The 23,388-nt window shown below is 44.2% G+C and overlaps 3 protein-coding genes across 4 annotated transcripts; 2 read left to right on the top strand and 1 right to left on the bottom strand.

Annotated features, from left to right (window-relative positions):
- The first annotated feature begins 362 nt into the window (after nucleotides 1-362).
- Nucleotides 363-2,649, top strand: urad (ureidoimidazoline (2-oxo-4-hydroxy-4-carboxy-5-) decarboxylase). Of its 2 annotated transcripts, none has more exons than XM_088922010.1 (2): nucleotides 363-628; nucleotides 1,976-2,649. In XM_088922010.1, exons 1-2 carry the CDS (start codon nucleotides 454-456, stop codon nucleotides 2,326-2,328), a joined length of 528 nt encoding a protein of 175 aa, XP_088778136.1. In that variant the 5' UTR covers nucleotides 363-453; the 3' UTR covers nucleotides 2,329-2,649. The 2 variants fall into 2 exon arrangements, with proteins under 2 accessions (XP_088778136.1, XP_088778137.1); XM_088922011.1 differs by lacking the exon at nucleotides 363-628 and adding an exon at nucleotides 653-820.
- Nucleotides 2,650-4,664: 2,015 nt separating this feature from the next.
- LOC148830298 (homeobox protein CDX-1-like) lies at nucleotides 4,665-11,193 on the top strand. The gene is made up of 3 exons (XM_088922052.1): nucleotides 4,665-5,218; nucleotides 8,857-9,002; nucleotides 9,094-11,193. The coding sequence occupies exons 1-3, from the start codon at nucleotides 4,801-4,803 to the stop codon at nucleotides 9,280-9,282; spliced, it is 753 nt and encodes a 250-aa protein (XP_088778178.1). The 5' UTR covers nucleotides 4,665-4,800; the 3' UTR covers nucleotides 9,283-11,193.
- Nucleotides 11,194-13,940: 2,747 nt separating this feature from the next.
- On the bottom strand, nucleotides 13,941-20,977 carry pdx1 (pancreatic and duodenal homeobox 1). Its single transcript, XM_088921611.1, has 2 exons — nucleotides 20,512-20,977; nucleotides 13,941-15,406 (listed from the first exon to the last, which is right to left on the bottom strand). Exons 1-2 carry the CDS (start codon nucleotides 20,900-20,902, stop codon nucleotides 15,027-15,029), a joined length of 771 nt encoding a protein of 256 aa, XP_088777737.1. The 5' UTR covers nucleotides 20,903-20,977; the 3' UTR covers nucleotides 13,941-15,026.
- Between the last annotated feature and the right edge of the window lie 2,411 nt (nucleotides 20,978-23,388).

The raw sequence follows: 23,388 nt of genomic DNA, 5'->3' as shown, positions 1-23,388 counted from the left end.
GCACCAGTACTCTCCCCACACACCAGCTGTCAGTGGGGAGGAGAGCCAGTTCAGAGATGGGGATTATTAGGAGGCCATGACTGGTAAAGGCCATGGGTAAATTTGCCCAGGACACCGGGGTAACACCCCTACTCTTTCTGAGAAACGCCCTGGGATTTTTATTGACCACTGTTGTTCATCCGATGGCCGTTTTGTGGTGTTTCCCAGCTGTTTACTGCATTGACATTTATTTTGTCAGAGTTGAGACCTTTAGCTGTATTTCCTTCCTGTTTATATGACGGCGGACTGGTTTTGTAGCAGCTTTGCCTGGAGGATTCGTATCCCTTAATAAGGGACATCCGGGACCCCGAAGCACGCGGGCATTCCTGCCGCGTGAAACACGGAGGACCGTCCGCGCGGTCACTCACCTCGCTGACGCTGCCGGACGGCTTGGCCCGCTCGGGAGCTGAGGTTATGGATATCCGCGCAGTTAACACCCTCTCTTATGAGGAATTCGTGGATATTTTCGGCAATGTTGTCGAGAGGTGTCCCCTCATCGCTGCGGCGGTGTGGAGCCGACGGCCCTTTTCAACTTTCCCCGACTTGGAAGCCAGCATAGCGGAGTTCATCGACAACCTCCCAGTCTCGGGTAAGACATTAATCACAGGGCTGAACCAACTAGCTCGCTTATACCCAGAACTGTAGCCTATACCTCTCCTGAAACAGCTACTATCGCGTGATAATATGCACGCACAACATAGGCGTTTCCACGGCTCAATTATAAACACATCGGCGTTTCCGGGATCTGCTGCTGGTCTCTTGAGTCTCCCTGTCCCGTCAGGTCTGTCGTTAACATCCTATCGGTACCCATGATACAACGTATAACGAGTAAAATCTTAGCTCAAAAGCTTTTTCGGTGCTTGAAGTATAAGTGTGAAGTTTAAATAGCTTAGCAGCACGGAATATATCCACGTGTTATTGAAAGGGGCATGCTGACTCTCCGGTGTATAGCAGAGTTATGGCAGCAGCCTGCCCGGGCCTGGACTGCCGGCACAGACGAGCCGCCAGATGTCAGCAGAGCCTCAACTCCAAAGCCTCAGTTTTGCGAGGGAAACAAGTTTTAAGGTGCAGGACAACTTGCCCTGTTGTTTTAACCGTTCAGAGTCAGGTCAGCGTGAAATTCGGGTTCGGAGATTCTGTAAATTACATAAACACCTCTTTTTTTTCCCCTGTTTTGACATGTTTTAATAGCTTCCTCAATGTAGATCCGCGTTTCCCAGCCCCGGTCCTGGGGGAACGCTGTCTCTCCTGTTTTTTTTTTTGCTCCTGGTTAGGGTTTCTAGCTGGCGTATATTTACACACTTACCCTCGGCACTCAAGGGTCAGATGGGATTTGTAGTCCGTATCAATTCTGTACCAAGTGCAAAGCTACAGAACTGCCCTCATTCAGGCGGGCTGCTTGAAATGTCGCTGATCAGTTAGAAAGAGCTGTTTAGTCGGAGATCACAGCCAGAGGAGAGGCTGTCTACAGTCCTGTGTGCTGAGGTTGTTGGAAACCCGTGAAGTTGTGTATTTTTGACACCCGTCGTTTAAAGAAATAGGTTTAAAGTCTATACAAGCGAGCAGATCATGTATCATTTAGCTCTGGAGAGGTAGAACAGACAATGCTCTTCCCTGACCAGGTTTGAGAGACCCTGACAGAGATAAATCTCAGTTCTTAAGTATTATTTATTCCGCTTTGTTTTCTAAAAAGCTCACTGACTTTACTTTTAAAGTTTTTAAATGTTTTTTAAAGTTTTTTTTTTCCTTTCCTGCCGTCGAAGACACCTCGACAGACAGTTTTGCAGTCATGTATCAGAAAAGTCCAACACGGCCACTCGCTCCGGTTCTGACCTGTCCCGATCTTCAGGTCGGAGCCCAGGTCGGTTCTGCTCAAGAGTTGCAGCGTAATGGGCTGGCGATCTGAGTGTGGCGTTTCCCCCTCGCTTCCCCGCAGGGCAGGAGGGTATACTGAGGTGCCACCCTGACCTCGCCGGGCGAGACCTCTTCAGCGGCAGTCTGACCGCCGAATCCCGCGGGGAGCAAACGCAGGCAGGCTTGGCCTCGCTGACCCCGGCCGAGGAAAGCCGCATGCACCGGCTCAACGCGGAGTACAAGGACCGCTTCGGGTTTCCGTTCGTCATCTGCGCCCGCATGAACGACAGGGAGAGCATCGTCCAGCGGCTGAGCGAGCGGCTCGGCAGCGACCCGGCGGAGGAGCTCAGGCGAGCCGTGGAGGAGGTGAAGAAGATCTGCCACCTGCGACTCCGGGACATCGCCAGCAGGGCCCGGGCTCGCACCAAGCTGTAGCGCGCACATTGGAGGTCCGGCCCTCAGCGAGTGTCGGGAAGCACACTTGAAAAACGCAATAAAGCTGTAATTATTCATCAATATCGGAGGGAGATGGCTTACAGAACCCAAACGGTAAACCCAAATCTCAAGCAATGGAGTATACACATTCAGGCTCGTGATCATTTCAGAATATAAGTTCAGTGCACCAAAAACTGGCTTACTCAAGAAAGTATCTAAATGCATCCATTACACACTGTTGCAGAGAATGTGTTTCAGGATGTGTGGTTTTAAAGTGTGTACTGCTCAAGAAAATATACTGATTCCTAACAATTTATGTGATGTCGGGGTCAAGTTGATTATAGGTTTCGCTGCCTCTGGGAGGTCAGTGTTGCAGCACAGTGACAAATATGCATTTAAATGTAAACGTCATTTGTTTCAAAGGTTTATCTTTAACCACAGCGAGGTTTGCTTTTCGAGATTAAGGTCTCATTAAGCTCTCGGGTATTATTGGCTCCAATAGTGTCAATAAATGTTAGCGGTGAGTAACATTGATTGATGGAATGAAGGGTGTCGGCGCCCTGATTGCGGGGGACCATCTACATCACTGGGCGCCAGGCAGCTGGAGGAGGCGCCCTGCACGCCCCTGCCCTTATCTTGCAGTGAAAGGGCGTTCTCAAGAGTCAGCAGGGCATGCCCGAGATGTACCCGGCCTCTGTGTGCCACGCTGCAGCTGCCAGGCGGCTGCCATCAGACATAAAGGACGTTTATCTGAAAGGATCAGTCTGCACAGGGTCCCTGAGGCACCGACACCTGGGGAGGTCTTTCTCCAGCCTGGCTCAGTTCTGCAGTATATCACCCTGCAGCCCACTGGAGCTCCGCGGGTGTGAGCCTGGTCAGTACCTGGATGGGAGACCCCCTGGGAAAGCTGAGGTTGCTTCTGGAAGTGGTGTTAGTGGGGCCAGTAGGGGGCGCTCACCCTGCGGTTTGTGTGGGTCCTAATGCCCCAGTATAGTGACAGGGACACCATACTGTAAAACAGGCACCGTCTTACGGATGAGGTGTGTAAAACTGAGGTGGTCAGTTTGTGGTCAGTAAAAATCCCCGGGCATTTCCCAAAAAGAGTAGGGGTGTAACCCCGGTGTCCTGGCCAAATTGACCCCTGCCCTTGACCCATCATGGCTTCCTAATAATCCCCATCTCTGAACTGGCTCCATCACTCTGTTCTCCTCCCCACTGAGAGCTGGTGTGTGGGGAGCGGACTGGCGCATCATCCAGGTGGGGCTGCACTGTAAAGAGCTTTGAGTGGAGTGTCCAGAAAACCGCATTATAAGTGTAAGGAATTATTATTATTGTTATTATTATTATTATGTAGTTGAACCACAAATTAACCCAGCAGTGGGATCATCCGAATTCTTTGATTTCCGCTCGGCTGCTTGTTAACTGTTGATCTGCCGCTGTGCCCGGCGGGACCAGGGGCACTGTGCCAGCAGCCAGGGCGAAATAAGCAAGGAGGCCTTTTGATTGCTCTGATCGTTAAAATGTCGCCGACGGACAACTCTGAAGTTGCACCAGCCCAGATCTCCGTAAGGCTGGTGGACTACGACCGCCGGCGGTGCCTGAGCCTTCCGCAGCCCGCTGGACAGCCGTCGGCCTTTCGGGGATTGACTCCTGCAGCGCTGCCGAACGCGTGCTTCCAATCCGCGGCGCGGCAGGCTGCAGGAGTCATTTTGCTCTTTTAAATGTGCAGATCGCAAACCCTCCTCCTGATTCAGAATAAGAAACAAAAAACATGAACACGGAGAGTGGCATAATCGCTCTCCGAGCCTCAGTGCTGCGGACAAGCCTCTAAATTAGGAGACAGCCTGTGAATAATCGGGTCACTTAATGCCCCCTTTTCTCTTTCCTTGTTAAGTCAAAACGTATTACGTTGTTTTGGTGGGAGATCATGTGTGTCAAAGAGGATATATGGGTGTTCTTAGTGATCGGATAAGATTTAGAACGGGTGGGCCTATGCTTCTCCATCCCCTGTGTTTAGTTTCTTGGCCGTCTGGTGTGTGGCACTCTCCCTGTTTCACCCCCCGGCTCCTGGCGCCGCAAAATCGCAGAAATCAAGCGCTTCCTCTTCAAACAGCTCGAGTCTGCTGGTCAGGCCAAAGTGCGCACAGACTGTAAAGCCTTTGAGGAAGCTCTTAAGCAGTAAAATCGGGATATTTAGTTGCTCACGTCTTATCTTTGTAAAATGCAAATCTTTCTTTTTGTGTGTGTGTGAGGTGGGAGTTCTTCCACAGGACTTGACGTCACCTGTGGTTGGAGGTCTAATCAGATCTTTGTAAACAGTTTCTCTCACGTGGGGATCGGTCAATGGGCTCTGTTCATCAGGGAAGAAACCGCTCGAAAAATCTTACAGGAACAGCTGGGCTGACCTGCTCTGGAATGGTTTTGTTCAGTATTTTCTAACATAACGGGGATGGCGCCATTCCCATCGCCAATATGCACGTAAGACATCTTTTAGATACAGACGCGAACATGTACCCAGGTTCCGTAAAACGCGCAGGGCATAATCTTGGCGCCCCAAACTTCGTCAACCCGCCACAATACCCGGAATACGGGCAGTATCATGTGTCGGGGCTGAATCTGGACGGGACCACTCAAACAACCACCTCCTGGCACTACGGACCAGCTCGCCAGGAATGGAGTGCTTATCCCCAGACACTCCAGAATGGCTTGTACCGCTTGAACGCATCACCCGGGACCGCTTACTGTCCGGCGGAGTACAGTCCCGGGCCTCAGTCAGAGCTAAGCATAGTTCAGGCGCTGAACACCAGTTCCACTGAGTGCCTTAACGCCAACAGCCCGTGTTGTTACCAGTGGACAAATCGGAGTCCGCCGACAGCTAACAACAGCTCAGGTAAGAAAAGAAATCCCCTTCGACAATCCGTTGTCATTATTTCTGTGCTTGTAGAGAATCGATTACTTTCAAGGGCGACTGCCATTCCTGCAGTGGAGACGCCGCAGGGACTGTCGAAGTGTTTGAACAGGAACGGGAAAGTGCGTGGGCGCTTACTTTTATAATCACGCGCGTTCTTCGTGGTCAGATGAATTTTCAAGTTTGTTTTGTTCCGATTTCATACAAATAAAATCAGAAAGTGGTCTTCGGAAAACAATATACGTCCAATAGTTCCCGCAACAAACAATGGGCAATTTTAAAAATACGGCAACAAAGTTTGCGGGATAATGTTTGAAATGGCTAAAATGTTACGGCGCCTCCCCTCTCTGTCTTACACGACGGCGTGCGAGCGGCAGTGGAGACCGCGCTCGACCGCTTGATCTCCTCGATACACTCGCTGACTCTGACGCGAACAAATCCAACGTAAAATGTAAAGCAACGCCAGGAAACCGTTACTTTCAGCCGCAGTACAGTGAACAATAAATCAGAAAGCTCCTGTGCCCTGGTAATAAACACGTCACTCGCAAATACATTGCAAGCATCTTCTTACATTGAATAAGATTCATGCCCTATAAGACTTCAGTCACGCAGCTTTCAAAACGTTCATTTAGCTTCAGGTTTTGTTGTCCCTCGGTGTTTTCACTTCTATAATCACTATCTCTATCTCTGACCGCGCAGTGCTCTTCCAGTATTTATTTCTGTTTATAGTGTTATTTGCTTTTTTTCTGCGGTTTTTTCTACTAACCACAATTGTGTACTCTTTAGAGACTGCTATATCGTCCTGCAACAAACACTTGTTTTTTTAGTTATTTTAAATATTAAAACTTGAATCCGTGGCCGAAGGCTGCTGATTTCCATACAGTTGTATTGCTTGTGCACCTCCAACGTTGAGATGAATTTAGGGTTTTAAGATTCGAAAGGTTGACTCGAACACTACATCCTCCTTCCTATTTATAATGAGGACACTGTCGTGTCGTGCCATTTGCCAAACCGCTTTATTCCTTACGGTGTCGCGAGAAGCCGGAGCCTACCCGGAAAGCAACGAGCGCAAGGCAGGGCACACCCCTATTGTTTGAGAATAAAATAAGAGAGCCATAAGGAGGTGCGTCCCTCGCTTTGGGGGTGAACAGGACCCCGAATTCTGCATCCCCCCTCAATTACAGAGTAGTCTGTCCCTTCCAATTCAATTCAATTCAAGGTGCTTTATGAGCATGACCAATGGGTACAATCAGTGTTGCCAAGGGCTTACGCTTTAACTATTCTCCCACAAGCGAGGGGTCAAAGCCAGGTTTGGCTAATCACTGTATTCGAAAATGTTTCTTATGAACTATTCATTACAAAAAAAAATAATGTTTGATGTAAGTTGTACATTATGATGGTTTTTTAAAAAATTACCGTTGTCGGAGGTATTAATTGACAGGTAGGAAACCTTTTAAATTCCAGCGTTTAAAACATCTGGAAATGGACAACAGAGATCACATATTAATCTCCGGAGGGGAAAGGAGGAGAGCCGATTATCGCCGGCGACCCGTCCGCTCGCTTGCGGGGAGACCCTCTGGACAATCCGTTTGTTATCGGTGTAAAATGTTTGGCGTTTGTTATCGTTGCCCAAGTACTTTCCGTTTCGACTTTTGCTCTTTTAGCGCTTTATCTCTGCAAAAGCCATCTCGAAATCGGTCACACGACGCGAAGGTGGAACAGGTAAAAGCTCATGATTTCAGGAGAGTCCGTCAGTGCGGGATTAAGGTATTTGCCGATATGCATTCTGTGGCCATTCAAGCAAAGGGCTGACAAGATCTTGTTCTGCACTTTTTAAAAACCTTGTTAGCCATTCCCGGATTCCGGGGGATCTTCAAACGGTGGCCGTGTATCACCGCAGGTTGAATCCCGAGCAAAGTGAAATTGGCAGGAACTCAACACCTGAGCAGGTAACGCAGGTGGCGTTTACCGAGACTGACAGGGCGCGGCGGTTAACACAAAACCTCAGGTGCGAGAAACGAAGCTTCAGTTCAGACCCAACCTAAAATTTCTGCACGCCCGTTTTCTGCTTACAAAATCTCCATCGTCACCACTACCATCACCAAGTATTATTATTGTTTATTAGAGTTTCATAATTTTTCAATAGTTCAGATTTTTAATTTTACTTTGGACTTCGCAAGTAACAAGTGACAAAAGTAACAAATCAGGTTGAGCTGATTTCAAGTGAAACCAGAACGTTTTAATTTACCGTCCGTCTGGAAAACTAAATGTACGTCTTAGTCAACACTTATTCCTTCACAGTTTTTGTTTTTCGTTGACCGGAGAATATACTTCGTAGAAGCACGGAATCTATCGGTAAAATGTATTTTGTTCTTATTTATTTGTTTAGCAGGTGCCCTTATTCGAGACCTCACAAAACCTGCAACAGAAAGTTCAGAAAATATATAAAGGGGAAAATATTCAGATACAGTAACAGAAATTTGTGGGAGCGAAAATGGCAGAAATAACAGTGAGGCAGGCAAATGTTAGAAGCAGTTTACAACGTCTACAGCGCTGAACAAAGTCCACCCGGATACAATACACTCAGTCATGTAACGAATAAAAAGTGTAGTGACACACACAAGAAGCCGCTGTATTAACATCATCTGATCCACTAGTAACTGTCATCTGTTCCGGGACGTCGACTGTTTTAATACGTAAAAGATGTGTAATTTGTTGCTATGAATTTATTTTACGCACAACCTATTCCTGAGAATTTCCTGGAATATTCTAAATGAGTTCTGAGGTTGTTGATTCACGTTTGTGAGTGAAATAGTCACTGAATATATATCATGCACATCAGAGGACCATCGGTTCACCTAGATCCTCCCATCTTGAACTCCGGGGGGTCCCTTCTACAGAGGACGGTTTTGAATCTTGAAAGTTTTATAGAGATTAATACCATTTTCTAGTTTAACTGGGATTCGGTTGATTTATCGTTTAACGATTAATGAATAAATTATAAGCAATTGATCAGAAAAGGTAGCCGGTGCCAGCGAGCGAACCACCCAGGAGCTATTTATTTCAGAAATAAAAGCGATCTTTCAATGAGTTTAATGTTAGTGACGAAACCGGCTAAAGCACTCGACAGCCTTGACGTTTCAGCAATCACTTTAATGACGAGAAAGGAAACGCTCCCCCCCCCCCCCCCCAAAAAAAAAAAAATAAGATGCCAAAAGGTAATAAATTAATCGTTTTTTTTTTACAAGGCGAAATGATTTTCCTGAATGAATTTGATAGATTTCATCGTGCAATAAAAAAAAGCTTTCGAAGGCACGAACAATCTGTCACGCGATAGAGGTCTACCAGGCTTCTAGCAAGCAATGTGTGCCAGGACGAGTTCTGCTAGAAACGCCGCGAATATTTTCGTTAACAGCAGTGCAACGGCAAGGGACATCTTCTCCTTATCACGATCTGACTGTTAGTGAACCCCTCATTAAGGCTATACATGCTTTATTTTTGTGTTCAGGTCCTGGGATGAGGGCGGGCAAATTTGTTCAAACAAAAAGACTATTATATATTAAGACGAGCTCCCATTCAGGGCACGCACGGTATTAACTGGATCTTTTATTTATTTATAGGGAAGACCAGAACGAAGGACAAGTATCGCGTGGTGTACACTGACCACCAAAGGCTGGAGCTGGAGAAGGAGTTCCGCTTCAGCAGCTACATCACCATCAGAAGGAAGGCGGAAATAGCGCGCACGCTAGGACTGTCCGAGAGACAGGTGAGGTAACCGCTCTAACACGCAGGAGAAAAGCGCCGAGACAGGACGGATAAGTAGACTCTTTTTTCCCCCCATTTGTCCCCACACACAGGTGAAAATCTGGTTTCAGAACCGAAGAGCCAAGGAGAGAAAACTGAGCAGGAAGACGATGCTGCTCAGAGACGAAGCGGGCTCGGTTCCTCTCGGTTCGGAAGGGTCCAGCCCAGCCTCGGTGGCAGGTTCGGGAATCCCGAATGGCGGGGAGCTGATTCCGGCGGAACACCAGCGCTTCCACCTGTAACACCCGTCCGGAGCGAAGACAGCCCGGGAGCGCCCGGCAGACACACCATAGACTAAGATTAAGGCCCTGTCCAAAACAGCCTAGTTAAATCGTCCATCTTGCGGCTGCAAGGGCATTCTGTAACTAATGAGAATGCAATGGTCACTTTGGAGTGATCGTGTAGGATATGCTTGTGTAAAACATGACATGGCCCCACAACGATCAAATATCTTCTATTGAAGTATGAAACGGGGATGCGCTACACTTCGGAGCAGAAATGCTTTTGTTTAACCGAAACCAACCCTAGTCATGTAGACGGTTTCAATGCTGCTCAGCGTTAGGTTAAGAGGTGTGGACAGAGCCGTGTTCCGATGAAACACAGCTCATGGTCACACTGCATATCAAGAAACCGTTGTTTTTTTCTGAATACAATGTAGGAAGTTCCTTTTTTTAAAAACCAGCACTCCTTTAGTGTCAAATGTTCATGGGGCTTAATAATACAGTGGATGAACTAGTCCCTGAACTACAGGCGCTAAATTAAACTCCAAGAGATATTTATTGTCATTAAGCTCTTTATTTCATATGCACAGGCCATATTTGTAAAAAACAATGTTTACTCACACTTTGATGTTGTTGTCAGTTTATTTTCTTGTGTTTACTGACAGCTACTGTACACCAGCTCTGTAAAACATACCAGGCTTAACAGTCCAGGTAGGTCTCTTCCAGAGAGCTGACTTTTAGGATACCGTGAAAACCTTTGCACTGGCAGTGTACCTCTGTTTATGAAGGTACACATGCATGCTAAAGTGTAAATACGCTTGAAAAATTATTTTATATGTGATAACTATATTTTTTTAATATTCAACAAACCTACGTGCTGTATAATTCAGACTTCTAATGAATACCTCATCAAAAAATGTGAATTCTGGGACAGCTTGCTAATATTACACGAATGCCAACAAACTTGGATGTCTTGATACTGAAGGATACAGTGGGACATGGGCAATAAGGCATATTCTAACTTCATAATGTGTACCATCATTTGTGTACAAAGTTTCATGTTCAAGCAGACCACAGATGTTATTTTATGTCATCATTGCTCAAAACAGGAAATACAAAGATTCACTTGGCATTTTACAATTGGCAGTTGATTCTCATTTTAAAATACAACAAAACAATTCAACCCATTCCAAGAATTTGTCAAATATTTTCCTTCTTTTAAAAGTGTCTTCTGTATTGTGTGCATTTATATACAGAGAAACGAAATATAATGTATATTATTTACTTACCTTTACAGCATCAAGATATTTCCATGAAATACCAAAATATGGAAATGTGCTTAACATACTTGTAATCTCTAACTCAGCTCCTTTGAGAATGTGATGCAAGTGTTAGGTTTAAATGTCAAGTCATACGGTGTTTACAATGTAATTGCTAAACCCATCCTGGTATTTATATGTAATACTGTTATTGGATTAGTGTTGACTCAACATTCTACCATTTCATTTTTCAGAGTGTTCAAAATGTATGATTTGAAACTATTGTATTTTAGATAATTTATATAACATCTGTTGGGTGCTGTAATAATACTGTTAGGCCTACACATCAGAAATTAAAATGACATTTCATGTTTGTTTTGTTTTGAAATCTATTATAATATAGCACCTGAAGATGAAGATTTCTTAAGTTTAAATGCTTAAGCACTTTTTTAGTCATATTTCCATTCAAGCCGACAACAATATAATTTATTTCTTTGAAAATAATACTTCCAGGTTTGGTATGTTGAGAAACAAATGACTTGGTTTCCTCTGTGAGATTTGTCTGCATAGTTGGAAAAGCAATCATTCAGATTCAGGGCTTTAATGGGTAAATGAAATGTGCTAGGTGTTTGTTAGACATAACTTTTTTTTGCTGAATCTGCAATTCTTTAAATAAAATTCATTGTTTCCTCCAATGCACAGTACATGTCCTGAGAAATCAGTTCCCTTCTTTGCCAACACAATTGCATTGTTAAAAATGTGCAATCTGTATTGCACTGAGTCCTTGTGCAAAATGTCTACCCTCAATTTTCACATGCATTCAGCTACAGATTTTCAAAAGCAAATCTAACACCGCTTCTGCATCACAACCTGAAGGCCAAGGAATACGGTCCTGCACTGTAGCCAAGTGTTGGCTGTGCTTACCGTAGAGCACAGCGTCAGTCACATGCCTGAAAGATATGGGACCAGTCACTGGGTGTTTGTACAGAGCTCAACAGTTCAAAGGTCAGGACTGATTTAACAGGAAGTCAGGAGCATGTGAAAAAAGAGAAAAGAAAAGGAGATCGAACAAAAGAGAGTGCATTACAAACACAAGAAACCTTTTAATAATTTGTTATATCTCTTGTCAAAAATGCATTTTGTACAACTTGATGCAATCTGGGTCAGTGAGCTCCAAAGTACTGCTGCCTCATAAGTTTTCGGCCCTGGGCTGAATTTTAAGTTGGTGATCCTTCTATGCTCTCTGCATGTTCTCCCTGAATTTGTATGGGAATGCTTACAGTACTCCGGTTTCATGCTGGCTAGTTTAATCAGTGTTCTTGAATTTTGGGTGTCTGGCCAGCCAGCCCAACCAGGGTGTAGTTCTGTTTCTGGCCAGCTAGGCACTGGTTTGGCACAATCCCCTATGAGCCAGATTAATTATGAGTACGGGGTGGAAATACATCTGTCACTGCTGACATTCCGAGTTTAAAGGAAACTGAATCTGAATGTTATCCGGACACTCTATGATATTAATTATATTATGATATGATCTCCAGAAGAGCAAGAAGATCTGTAGTTTACAAAACAATGAATAAACCTTTTAACTAAATTTCATAATAAAACAACCCAAGACACATGAATGAAACAAGCTATCTTCTCTGCACAAAATTCAATGGCTTTTCTCACTGGGAGCTGTTTCTCTTAAATCGAAACTTGCTTTGCCCGTGGGCAGGTTGTTAGTAGGATTCAGCAGTATACTGCCGTTCCACTAGGAGGCAGTAGTGTATAAACTAGCCGTGCTGTATGCGACCAGCTGCAACACTAACAAGCGAAATATTTTCCTAAAATGTAACAAAGTCCAACTTTAAGTGTAAAACTCCAACCTAACCAGCACAGTGAGACGTTAATCTGACTGAATAACAATTGCAGTGATCAGAAGTATTCAGAAGTTCAGAGTATTTTAATTTATATATACATTATTAAATATGATTAGCATTATAATTATAAAGGAATATTTTGAGAAGCTACCCAGTGTTTTTCCTTGAAGAACACTGTGCAAACAATTCACATTTAAACATTTTAAAAGGGTTTAATACTCTGTTGCTACAAAGTATATTTTTATGAACTGCTTGGTAGATTTCATTTAACAGCGCCCCCCACCTCCCCCCATCCCAAATCACACACGCACGAAAGCAAAACTGCACAGGAGAAGATCAACCGCCGATGGTACAAATAAGGACCAAGAAATTAACTAATAGATATGTTGGCTTCCTGGAAGAGCCTCAGAAATGTTTGAGGAACCCGACACACCGCCTAGAAAGTGGTCTCAGACCTCAGTATACTGTATATCTGAAAGTGGAGAACCTGGAAGACGAAAGAAAACCAATCTGCATCTCCGATAGCAGCCCTTCCTGCTAGCAATGTCAATGTCAGAAAACAACACCAGGGTTACAAACGGAAAACAATTAAAAGCGAGGGAGACTTGGCAGCAGGGGCCGATTAGCAAAGCAGAGCCGTTCGCAGGTGTGTCCTGTCAAACTAACCGCGCACGTTCTGCCACCGGTGCTGATAGGGAGACCAGAATGCGCAACAATGCAAATTTATTTTCATGAATTGTTGTTTGAGCCGTACACAACACATCTTTCCCGTGAAGCACAAACCTACCTGTGGCTGTAGGTTGTAAAATTTTAACCCACAATGTCACTGGCATACGCTGCACGTTAAAGGTCACATGCTGTAAAATATTAAATATTTATTGAAATTGCCTAATCACCTTTAATGTTTTAGTTGAATAAAGAAATCTTAGAAAATTACACATCTCTTTAAAAATAAAACTAAAACAGTTTTTTTTTTACATTTTAAAAGCGAATAACACCTTATTGCGAATTTCAACGGAGAGCATTGGACATCTTCGACGCCAGTCATAGGCACAACGGAGGGAACTACTGAAAGCGAAAGGTCAAACAGAAAAAGACCTAAAATGTCGAAAAACGTAATCCCCGTTTCTATTTTTGAACACAAAGGTCTTCCCAATCTGCATTTAGGATAAATACTGTGATTTGTTTTCAGTACCGATATTCTTGAAAAACACGGCACACTGAATCAAGGAAACTGGATAGTTGACCCATTGACCTCATTGTTGTGAAAATCTTTTTTTTTTTTTTTACTGAATACCGCATAACTCCAGAGTTTTGGGTTATGGTGTACTTGTTTGTAAAAGAAATGTTATGATTTGTAGGAGAACTAAGTATAGGCTTAGTCAAACTTGGAACCTGGATAACAGGCCATTGTAGGATCTTGATTTGATCTTTAAATCAATTGATTCACTCAGATATTACCAATCAAACAGATGTTGACTACCCTGTCTTAGAACACAACATAAAATTAACTTTTGATCAAAGTACGTATAAATCCAGTCAAATCCAGGAATAATAAGAACATCCATCAATTTTATTAACATAACTTAGTACTGCAATTTGATGAACAAAGTATTATATACACTTAATATATTTTTTGTACAAGATATGCACTATACAGATTTTGGAAAACACAATTCACAATAATACTCACAGTAATATATAGTAGATGATCAAAATAACTTACGTATTCTAAATCAATGCAAAATGCACCTTCTGCATAACAATGGTCCTTTCATGATGACGGACTGAAAAAAAGACCATCAAAACAAAACTCTTGTTGGTAAACAAAACGTGCTGTTGAAATCGAGATTACAACCTCACATCGTTTTAACAAAATATCACTGCCATTATTGCTATTACTAACTGCTTTTCGTCATTTCATTGGTGATCAGGTTTGATATTTATCGCTTTGTTGCCCCGATACTGTTCCGTCTCAAGCTACGATGGAAAACCAATAGTTGTTGTTTCTCTGAACTACTGATTTTCAAGCCGTTGCCCAATGGCTTATATTGTACGGGCGGAGGCTGGGGAGCTACCCCGTTAGAGTATCACAGTCCCACTGTAACCCCAGATGCCTGAAAAGTAATTATTATTATAATTATAGTAAGCAGCAGTAGTATAGAATACATCTGAGCCTGTCTGTAGTAACCAGGCCGTACCAACTAAGGTAAGGCGGCGGGAAAGGCACTTTGAAGGACAGGGTATTAGGACGAGTAGTGATTTTAACGACGATTGGCCAGGTTGTATGTTGTAAGGCACTGTAAACTGCGCAGCACGGCCACCTGTATACAAGCGCCTGTCGAGGGATGACGCTGTTGGAGAACGGACCCGCCGCGGCGGTGGCGAGGCGGCCGTGTTTTCCTTCACTTTCCTGGGCAGTGCGAGCCGCGTCCATGAAACCCGCAGGCACCCCACCTCCACGAATTCTGAAAGCGTGAAGTGGATCAAGACTGTACATTATCGTACAAAAATAAATTAAAGAAGACCGCTCAAAGGGCACGAGAAGACCGCCCGCAGAGCGTCTTTTGCGCGCCGAGGTCCACCGCCTCGCTTCGCCATCATAGTCCGCAGCAGGTAGCGCTCAGGTGACGGCCTCCTGCCGCTCTTAGGCAGGGTTTCTGACGGACCCCGAGCACAGGCTGTGCTGGGGAGAGGAGCGGAGCGACGCCGCCTCCCTCAGCTGCCCGAGGGACGAGGGGCAGGTGTCCTCCTTCAGGTCCCCCGAGCTGACGGACGAGTCTTGCTCCGGGTCCCCGTTTCGCGACCTCTTCTTGTCTTCCTCCTTCTTCCACTTCATGCGCCGGTTCTGAAACCAGATCTTGATGTGCCGCTCCGTCAGGTTGAGCATCACGGCCAGCTCCACTCGGCGCGGCCGGGAGATGTACTTGTTGAACAGGAACTCCTTCTCCAGCTCCAGCAGCTGGGCGCGCGTATAGGCCGTCCGCGTCCGCTTGTTTTCCTCCGGCTCCACCATATAGGTCCCACCTGCGCCACAGAGACACCAGAACAGCTTAGAGCAGGGGTTCCCAGTCCCGGTGACCAGCGCAGCTGCTGTGGTAACTGGGGCTTTGGTCTACTCTGTGACTAAGCCCTGTTATGTGGTCTGTGCTCATGGGAATCTCGTGCTGCGGGCGCTGCTTTTATGTGAAGGGAAGACTCACTGCTAAAAATGAATGGGATAATATACTGTATACCATAACTGTCTTGGCTGGTCTGTGGATGCACTGGTGATTTTGGGAGATGAACAGAATGTAATATAATTATTACATTGTTTGTCAGCCAGTGGTGAAATATTTTGGCAGCGTGTTTGAATTTTTAAAAAACGTATTTTGGATAGTACGATGACTTCCGAGAGATTGTTAACTTTGTATGAAACAATGTGCTGTGCATTATAAAATAATTTTGTTTTGTTTTTTCCTTAAGGCACTGGGACTGGGCTGTTGCCTGGACTTCTTCCTTTTTAGCAACAAGGCCGAGTCACAGATTCTACGCCAGTCTCTGTCTGAGACCCGCTTCACTGGACAGTTCAGCAGGGGGGGCCTAGTCCTGGTCCTGGTGCACCACACCGCACACACCCGCTAGTTTCTGCTCCAGCCGAGCCCCAGTTACACAATTAAACCCTTCATTGACTTAATAATAAGACATTTGAACGGTTTGTTCCCAGCTCCCATGCGTGTTGGAGCTTTAACCGTTGTAGTTTTTAAGCGAAATAAAATCCCAAGCTTGTGACTCGAAACAAAATGCAAATATATAATTCTAGAAGTACCTTTTTTAGATCAATTAAGGCTTCAGTGATCTAATGAAGTTGGGCTGGGATGAAACCCAGCAGGTGTGTGTGTCACAGCTGGCTTAGGCAATATTTGTCTGGTGCTCCACGTTCCTGGCCGGGACGAGCTCCAACCAAATGGGTTTTGTGTAGGAAACTATCCATTCACAAGGGTAAGAACTCGTAAAAGTGATCACTCGTAAGTAGGCGCATAGTCTGCTCCAGTGAAGTTATTCGGAGCTCACCGACAGATCGGTAACTCGAATGCTTCAACTCCGAAAACCACGGGTTCCATAGGCTATGGTAAAACGTTCGAATAATTAATTTAAAAAAAAGCGTTAATCATGACGACTAATTATTAAGATAAGTGCTCTGGTGTCTAGATTTATGGAGTTCGTCCCTAATTTCCATTACGTCCTTATTGCAGATGGCAATCGTCTAAGTAGCATTTCCTAATGCATTTAAACTTCACTTTGTAAGAAACTGCATCATTCAATTGCTCAGTGATTTTCTATTGATTGTCTTTTCACCCATCAAAGGTAGTATTTCAAAGATCCGAAATTATGGTATGATTGGGAAAAAAGAATCGCCTTCAGTGTGTGTTTTTTAGCATTTAGTATATATTTTATGCGGTATTTAAAAGGAACAGCAAACGGAGCTGCGAAGCGCATTTCTTAAGGCTACAGGTTTAAGACATTTAAGTTGTCGTTGCTATGAAGTTGATCCAGACTGTATAGGCAACAGATCAAAACGTTACTTTAAAATGTCCCAGATGGATGTTTTAATATGGGGATCCTGACCTGCCGAGATGGGGTCTGAAATTCTAACACCTTAGAATTTAAAAATGGTCAGGTTCGATATTAAAATATTGAATTTGGACAATCAATTATACCGTAACCTGCTGAATGAGACATTGCATAGCTGCAATTGTAAAAATAAGTTAATCAAAAAAACTAACGAGAAATTAAGCCGTTTTAAAAGCCAATGAAACGTGCCTCATTAGTAATAGATTAATCATGTTTCCAGGCCAAAATAAAATAATCCATAAAATAAGTTGTTTGAAACAGACGATATTTCCCCAATACCCCAGTTGAAAAATACAGGGAAAGTTCCTCCGGTCATTTTCCAAGTGAATCGTTTGGAATTTTTGCCTTGGGGTGTTAACTTTTCCAATCGGTGCTGAATTTGGTATTAAGTTTTTACTTCAGAAATCGGCTCGGACGCACAGACCGACGGGATATTACTTATTCCGACACAGTATCTAATTTTAAAAAGACACTATAGAAGTTCAATTCACTGTGCTTAAATAATACTCCAATTCTACGACAGTTTCGACGGCTAAACTAAAATGGTTTGCGTCCAATTTTTATGTTAATAAAAGCTCAATTGCTTCACAACAAAAAAATGCCAAAGTAAAAACATCACTTGCCGATTTAGCCGCCTAGACTACAGTGATTTCTACCAACATTGAAAACAAATTTAGAAATCAATGGAAATCAACGTTACTGTAGCCCAAACACGACATTTCTCCTTATAACCCTTTTAAAGGAACTTTTGTTTATAAAGCGTTTACCGTCGCACAAAAAAAAAGATTCCAGAGTGAACGGTGAGCGATAAATTTAAAGCAACGTAATTGAGCTTTCTTTAATATGCAAGTCGCCCGTTTATAATTTACACGAATTTAATTTGATTGCGTTGACCAGCACTCTTTCCAGGAAGGTGTCGGAACTAGCTCGGGTGGGCAGCTGCGTCAGCACGCGTAGGCTACAAAGGAACAAGTAGAGGTTTATTCCCTGCTGAAAAGAAGAGACACAAAGTGGAGACTTCACCTGAAGAAGGCTCCACAGCCGAAACTTGTTTCGACCACAAAACCTCGGGTCTCACCGTTGGGATCGGAGTGAAGGGCAGTTTTGTACAAGGCGCTCTAGCCGTCCATAGTGCTAATGGTCCCACAAAGTTACTCACCGAGATCCACCCTGCTCAAGAAGATACTAAGAAATTTGCCCCAAGCAGACTTATTTCGGAAAAAGTTCAGTTCTTGGCAGAAGCCTGTATGAGTACTGCTGTGCTTTTCGACAGCCAACCGCTGGAAGCCGTGAGAATATTAAAAACCAAATTCACTTCATTTCTTTAATACTTACTACAATCGAATCGTGTATTCCAAAAAGGATATAAAATGGTATTGAACCGCCACGCTAAAGCCAACGAAGCCTTAATACAATAGTTCCGACAGCTGTCGGCCGTGATTCGGTGGGATTTCCCTTTTAAAATCTGTCACCTGTTGCTCATTTGAAAAATGTGACATTTTACAAGATATTGAAATCCACACTGGAGATAAGTAAAGGCATATCGCCATGAAGAACAGCTTTTAATTTACTGTAGTTACTGTTGGTATTTTCACCATTCGAGTAAATCATAATGTTAATTAATATTATGGTTAATTTTGTAATTATATAAATATACATGATCTGTTTTTTTAAAGATAACGATGGCTAATATTGCCAATCACAGCAATACACGATGATGCACCTTATAAGACGACCATTTTTATCATTCTAATACTAATACATTGTTCATCAAACGACGTAAATTGTGTTTATACTGTTTGCTTATATTTTAAATAGTTTTGCAGCAAAAAAAAACAAATTGAAACGAATTATTACGCTATTAGAACTATAATTGCGAACTTTTTCTTCAATACTTTACAACTTAAATGTCAGATGTGAAAATCTCCAAATCAGTCTAAGAAAATAAATTTAGGATTTCTACAAATATGTCATTATTAAACTGCGGTAAATGGTTTTTAGAAGCCATAATTGACAACAGGGTGCTCAATAAAAGACGATTCCCTATTTGAATTCAGTGCCGTTTTCTTCCAAAAAAATCACGTTTTTAACCGACTAGCAGAACAGGTAGTAAGTACAATGCAGTATTTACAGTAGAGGTGTGTGTGAAAGTGTAGACCACACACTGTACGATAAGAACATAAAGGAACAATAGTGAAATTATCTGGATCCACACTGCAATAATGCTATCGAAACCTGCACACTGCTTTGGCAGTGCTCTGTAAGGGCTAATTCTTGTCGATGTTACTGCTACTGTTTTTCTTGTTATAGATGTTTTTTTTTTAATATTATTCACTTGTAAATTTATTTTAGGTCAATGGAAGTTTTAATGGATACGGAAGCAGATAAAAAAAACGAAGACATAAATGCGTATATTTTGTATGTGCTAAATAAAAAAACGGATGGCCTTTTAAACCAATGAGACGGAATACATTCTGTGCCTTGTAAAGCTCTACTTTGTTTCAGCGCTAAACCTGCGAGTTCTTAACCCGAGCTCTTAGATATTTCGCGATTTCAACCTCGTGAAACGTTTAGAAAACTATAATCGAATCCGCACCTATCTGGAAAAGAGCTGGAGTGTTTTTAAAAATCGCTGAAGCTCTTACAATGTGTATGGGCCTATACGGAGAACTGTACACATGAATTTCAAAAGAGACGCGAAGATATAGATCTCACATTATTTAAAATCTTGATGTGTATAACCAAGTCCCTTTATTCAACAATTGATAGGGACGTATTAAATAAAGACCTTCTGGACGCTACAACTGAGCACATAAGAGAGCTGCTTACCTCTGTATCGCTTTCTCTTAGACTATTCGGCTTAATTTTTCTGGGGAGTGCAATTCATACTTTGATAATTTAATTCTACGTTTTGTTATGGATGTAAAGCTAAATAGATCCTAACGCACAGTTGACACATTCAGAGAATGTGTCGAGTCCATGACAGTACTTATCCCTTCGTTCTGTTCCAGTTGGATTCGGGATAATGCAGACTTTAATGAGCTCACCTGTACTGGACCAGGCACATACAGGCCTAGTTTCTAGATTAATACAGAAATTTAATTTTTGCCAATCAATGATAAAACAATGCCCCTATATTCTTATACACTGTAAGTAAGCCGCCCTTCAATTCACGTTAAGTAAAAAAAAACACTTAGAACGTCATGAATAGATCAATTAAACGTATATAAAGGTATACATTGTCATCATTAGTGCTTACTTTTGTGTCAGTTTGCAGTATGCAGTACGTACAGTAAGTTTCTGATCTACATTATTATATCTCTTTTCTTTTTACTACGGTTTTCTTGTATCGTTTCCCCGTTCGAAGAACCTGCTTCTGCTTCAGCACGCAGGCCTGCGGGTATTTCTTGCCCCTTCCAGTACAAGGGCTGCTCTCTCACACGGTAGGTCCGAACCGGCTCTTCTAATAATCCAGGGGGAGCAAGTGTTGCGCGTAATGCCGAGACGCGAGGTTTTACCTGTCCACTGGCCTTTCCAGGTGTGTGCGTGGGACTTGGTCGATTTCATCCAGGGAAAGGGCAGCTGGAATCGGCTGCGCTCGTCCAGCAGCGCCAGCTCGGCGGGGTCCCCGTAGCAGCCGGCCTGCTGGTGGGGCGGCGGGGGCTGCTGAAGGGGCGACACCCCGGGGTCCTCCCCCATGAGGGGCATTTCGTACGGGGAGATGTCGGGAAGGCTGGGCTGCTCGAGACCACAGAGGGGGGACGCGGAGTAGGGACCCTGCTGCTGCTGTCTGCCCATGTAGAGGCAGGGCGGCGGGCTGTGGCTGTAGTCCTGGCTCTGTGGTCTCTGGAAGGCGCAGGAGTCCTTGTACAACTGAGCCGAGCCATAGTAGTGCTCCTCTCTGTTCATGGCTGCCGGTGCCGAGGGCTCTACGCCAGCATGTATCTGGCCAGGCTGGACGAGGCGCGGGTGGTATCTCTCCAGTCCCCCTCGGCTTGCGCCTGTGCAGGTCTCCGTTATAGGCCCATATAGGTGTGTCTGCGCCGCCATGTGATAGCCACAGCACTCACCTATTGGTTTCACTCCGCACAGAAAGTCAGATGACAAACTTCCAGCAGCTCGGATCCCCCCCCTCCTCCTCTCTCGTTTCTGCCCTGCAGTTGGATAATAATGGAAAATCTGTCCGTGTGCCAATCAATCGCTTGGGCAAACATCAACGTTTACAAGCAGGTACTGAGATAGACCTATGTGTCAAGCCCCCCCCCGCCCCCGCCCCGAGAATCCAGGTGGAGAGATACCCGTGGAGCGCCCTAAGTGGGAATCTGCAGCCTGGAGTGTCAGGAGACTCGACTCTGGAGATCATGAGGTGTTGTTGGCTGTACAGCTCGCAGACCGTCACACATTAAGGAAAGAATTTAAGATTATACCCTGCTGAAGGCGTGGCTCCCTCCAATTATTACTATTGGCACTTACGGTGTATTAATATTTAATACATTACCGTGTCTTTCATGGCCAGAGTTTCTTCATGAGGGTCATACTACAGTATATTTCTGATTCGACAGGTGTGTCCATGAGAGACCAGCCTCAAGTTACGAGAGGTCCACCGACCCCCTGTCAGATCGGGGTTGAAGTTGATTTTTATTTTTTTTGAAAGCAGTAGCATTTAGAAAGGCGTGCTGTTCTGTTACTACTCTGGGTGAACCGGGTCCCCCCCCCACACACACACACACCACCCCAATCTGGTCGAAAAGTGAAAAGTCACCTGGAATTGTAGCCGTAAACGGTTTGCCCCCCAGCGACGTCATTCAACCATTTACTTTTATTGATAAAAAAAGGCATTGCGGCGTTATCAATATAGCGACCGATAGCGAGCTCATCGATCACCCCGGGGAGAGCTGCGAGGAATCCGTCTCGAATATGTTGACCTGCGGCGATAACCCGCGCGGATGTGGAGGTGGTTGGCTTGGAGACGGGGACACGCGGGGGCGGAGAACTACCGTGGGGGGACAAAGATCATATTACTAGCCGAGCTCGTCAGGGCTCTCTCTCTCACAGCCCGACTGTTTACACTCCTCTCTCGGTATAATTGTACATTTCTGAAAATTTGTACCCATTAAAATGCTTCATTTAACTCCATTTAGGCATTTAATCTCCGGTGACATGGATATACTTTTTTTTAAAAAAAAAGTTAAACAATGCAGCCTTACCCGTGTTCTGGGGCTATTCAAGCAGAGAGAGTTACTGACCGGAACAACCCAGTCTGTAAATAACACAAAAGACCATTTACAGACGACCGAATACTGTAAAACAATGCTAAAAATGCATTTTTAACATTCGTGTTATTTTTTTTCTTTCTTCCAGGGCGATACGACGCGCACATCTATTGACACGACTCTTTATTTGTAGTCTTCTTCAGCCCCATTATACAGCGCAGCGGTTTCTGCAAGGAGAGCAGCAGGGGCCCAAGCCGACCCATTAGGCGATTACTTTCTCGAGCCATTTAACTGCGGCTCTTATGGATAAATAAACAAGGGAGCTGTAAACCAATTATAGTATGGTTGGCGAAAAAGTGCTTTATTAGTGTGAATTACTGATAGATAGAGAGAGAGAGAGAGGTTCTCCTTCCGGCGGAAACCGGAGAGCAAGGCTGCGCGTGGCCTTCGCCCCAGTCGTGTAACTTGCATCCATTCACATTCACCCCCTTTTTGTGTCCCCCATTAAACAAGACGGTACACAATCAGGGAGCGTAAAAATGGAAAGAGGAGATCTAAACTGAGACGACGGCCACCCTCGTACAGGTCGGGGGGGGGCGAGACAAACCGTCCCGCCCTTTCAAGGCGCGGCTGAAGGCGATCGTCGGCTCACTCAAGTTTACCTCAAATCAAACGACCTACCTTGACCACACTCTTGTTTGTAATCTTTCACGCGTTGTAGAGCCCGTTCTCTTGTTCCGAGCGGCCCCCGCGAAACCGCTGCAAGCCTGTGGTGTGCGCACCTGTTGACCCGCCCGAGTACTGTTACATAACATTAGAAAGAAGTTCACGAAAAATATACACATTTCATATATAGCTTCCATAGAGCGGCCGTTGTGGCGTTACCTCGGGGTTTCTTAAAATTAGTATCGCCAATTCAAAACACAAAACCCTCGTTGAATTCAAGGAACGTATTTGTTCAAGGAAAAAGAAACACAATGTCCAATCCGCAGCACTTGCGTACGGGGTACTACGACAATGTTCACCGTGTTATTTAATGATTTATTTGGTCAGTCGTATTGTATTCAGTTTGAGTACCCGGCCAGTAATATAATGAACCTTTCTATAACAACTTAATGGGAACTCAGCTCGAGGCTATAAACTAAAAGTAAATTCATTCCACTCACACGGGTCCATTTAACG

This window comes from Atractosteus spatula, chromosome 7, assembly GCF_055471065.1.
Source record: "Atractosteus spatula isolate fAtrSpa1 chromosome 7, fAtrSpa1.hap1, whole genome shotgun sequence".
NCBI lineage: Eukaryota > Metazoa > Chordata > Actinopteri > Semionotiformes > Lepisosteidae > Atractosteus > Atractosteus spatula.
This window is presented reverse-complemented; position numbering and strand designations above follow the sequence as displayed.

Coding starts and splice junctions, on each gene's coding strand:
- urad (XM_088922010.1), top strand. CDS start 454: ATGGATATCCGCGCAGTTAACACCCTCTCTTATGAGGAATTCGTGGAT. Junction 629..1,975: donor CGACAACCTCCCAGTCTCGG/GTAAGACATTAA, acceptor GCTTCCCCGCAG/GGCAGGAGGGTATACTGAGG.
- LOC148830298 (XM_088922052.1), top strand. CDS start 4,801: ATGCACGTAAGACATCTTTTAGATACAGACGCGAACATGTACCCAGGT. Junction 5,219..8,856: donor GACAGCTAACAACAGCTCAG/GTAAGAAAAGAA, acceptor ATTTATTTATAG/GGAAGACCAGAACGAAGGAC. Junction 9,003..9,093: donor TAGGACTGTCCGAGAGACAG/GTGAGGTAACCG, acceptor CCCCACACACAG/GTGAAAATCTGGTTTCAGAA.
- pdx1 (XM_088921611.1), bottom strand. CDS start 20,902: ATGAACAGAGAGGAGCACTACTATGGCTCGGCTCAGTTGTACAAGGAC. Junction 15,407..20,511: donor CTGGAAAGGCCAGTGGACAG/GTAAAACCTCGC, acceptor TCTGTGGCGCAG/GTGGGACCTATATGGTGGAG.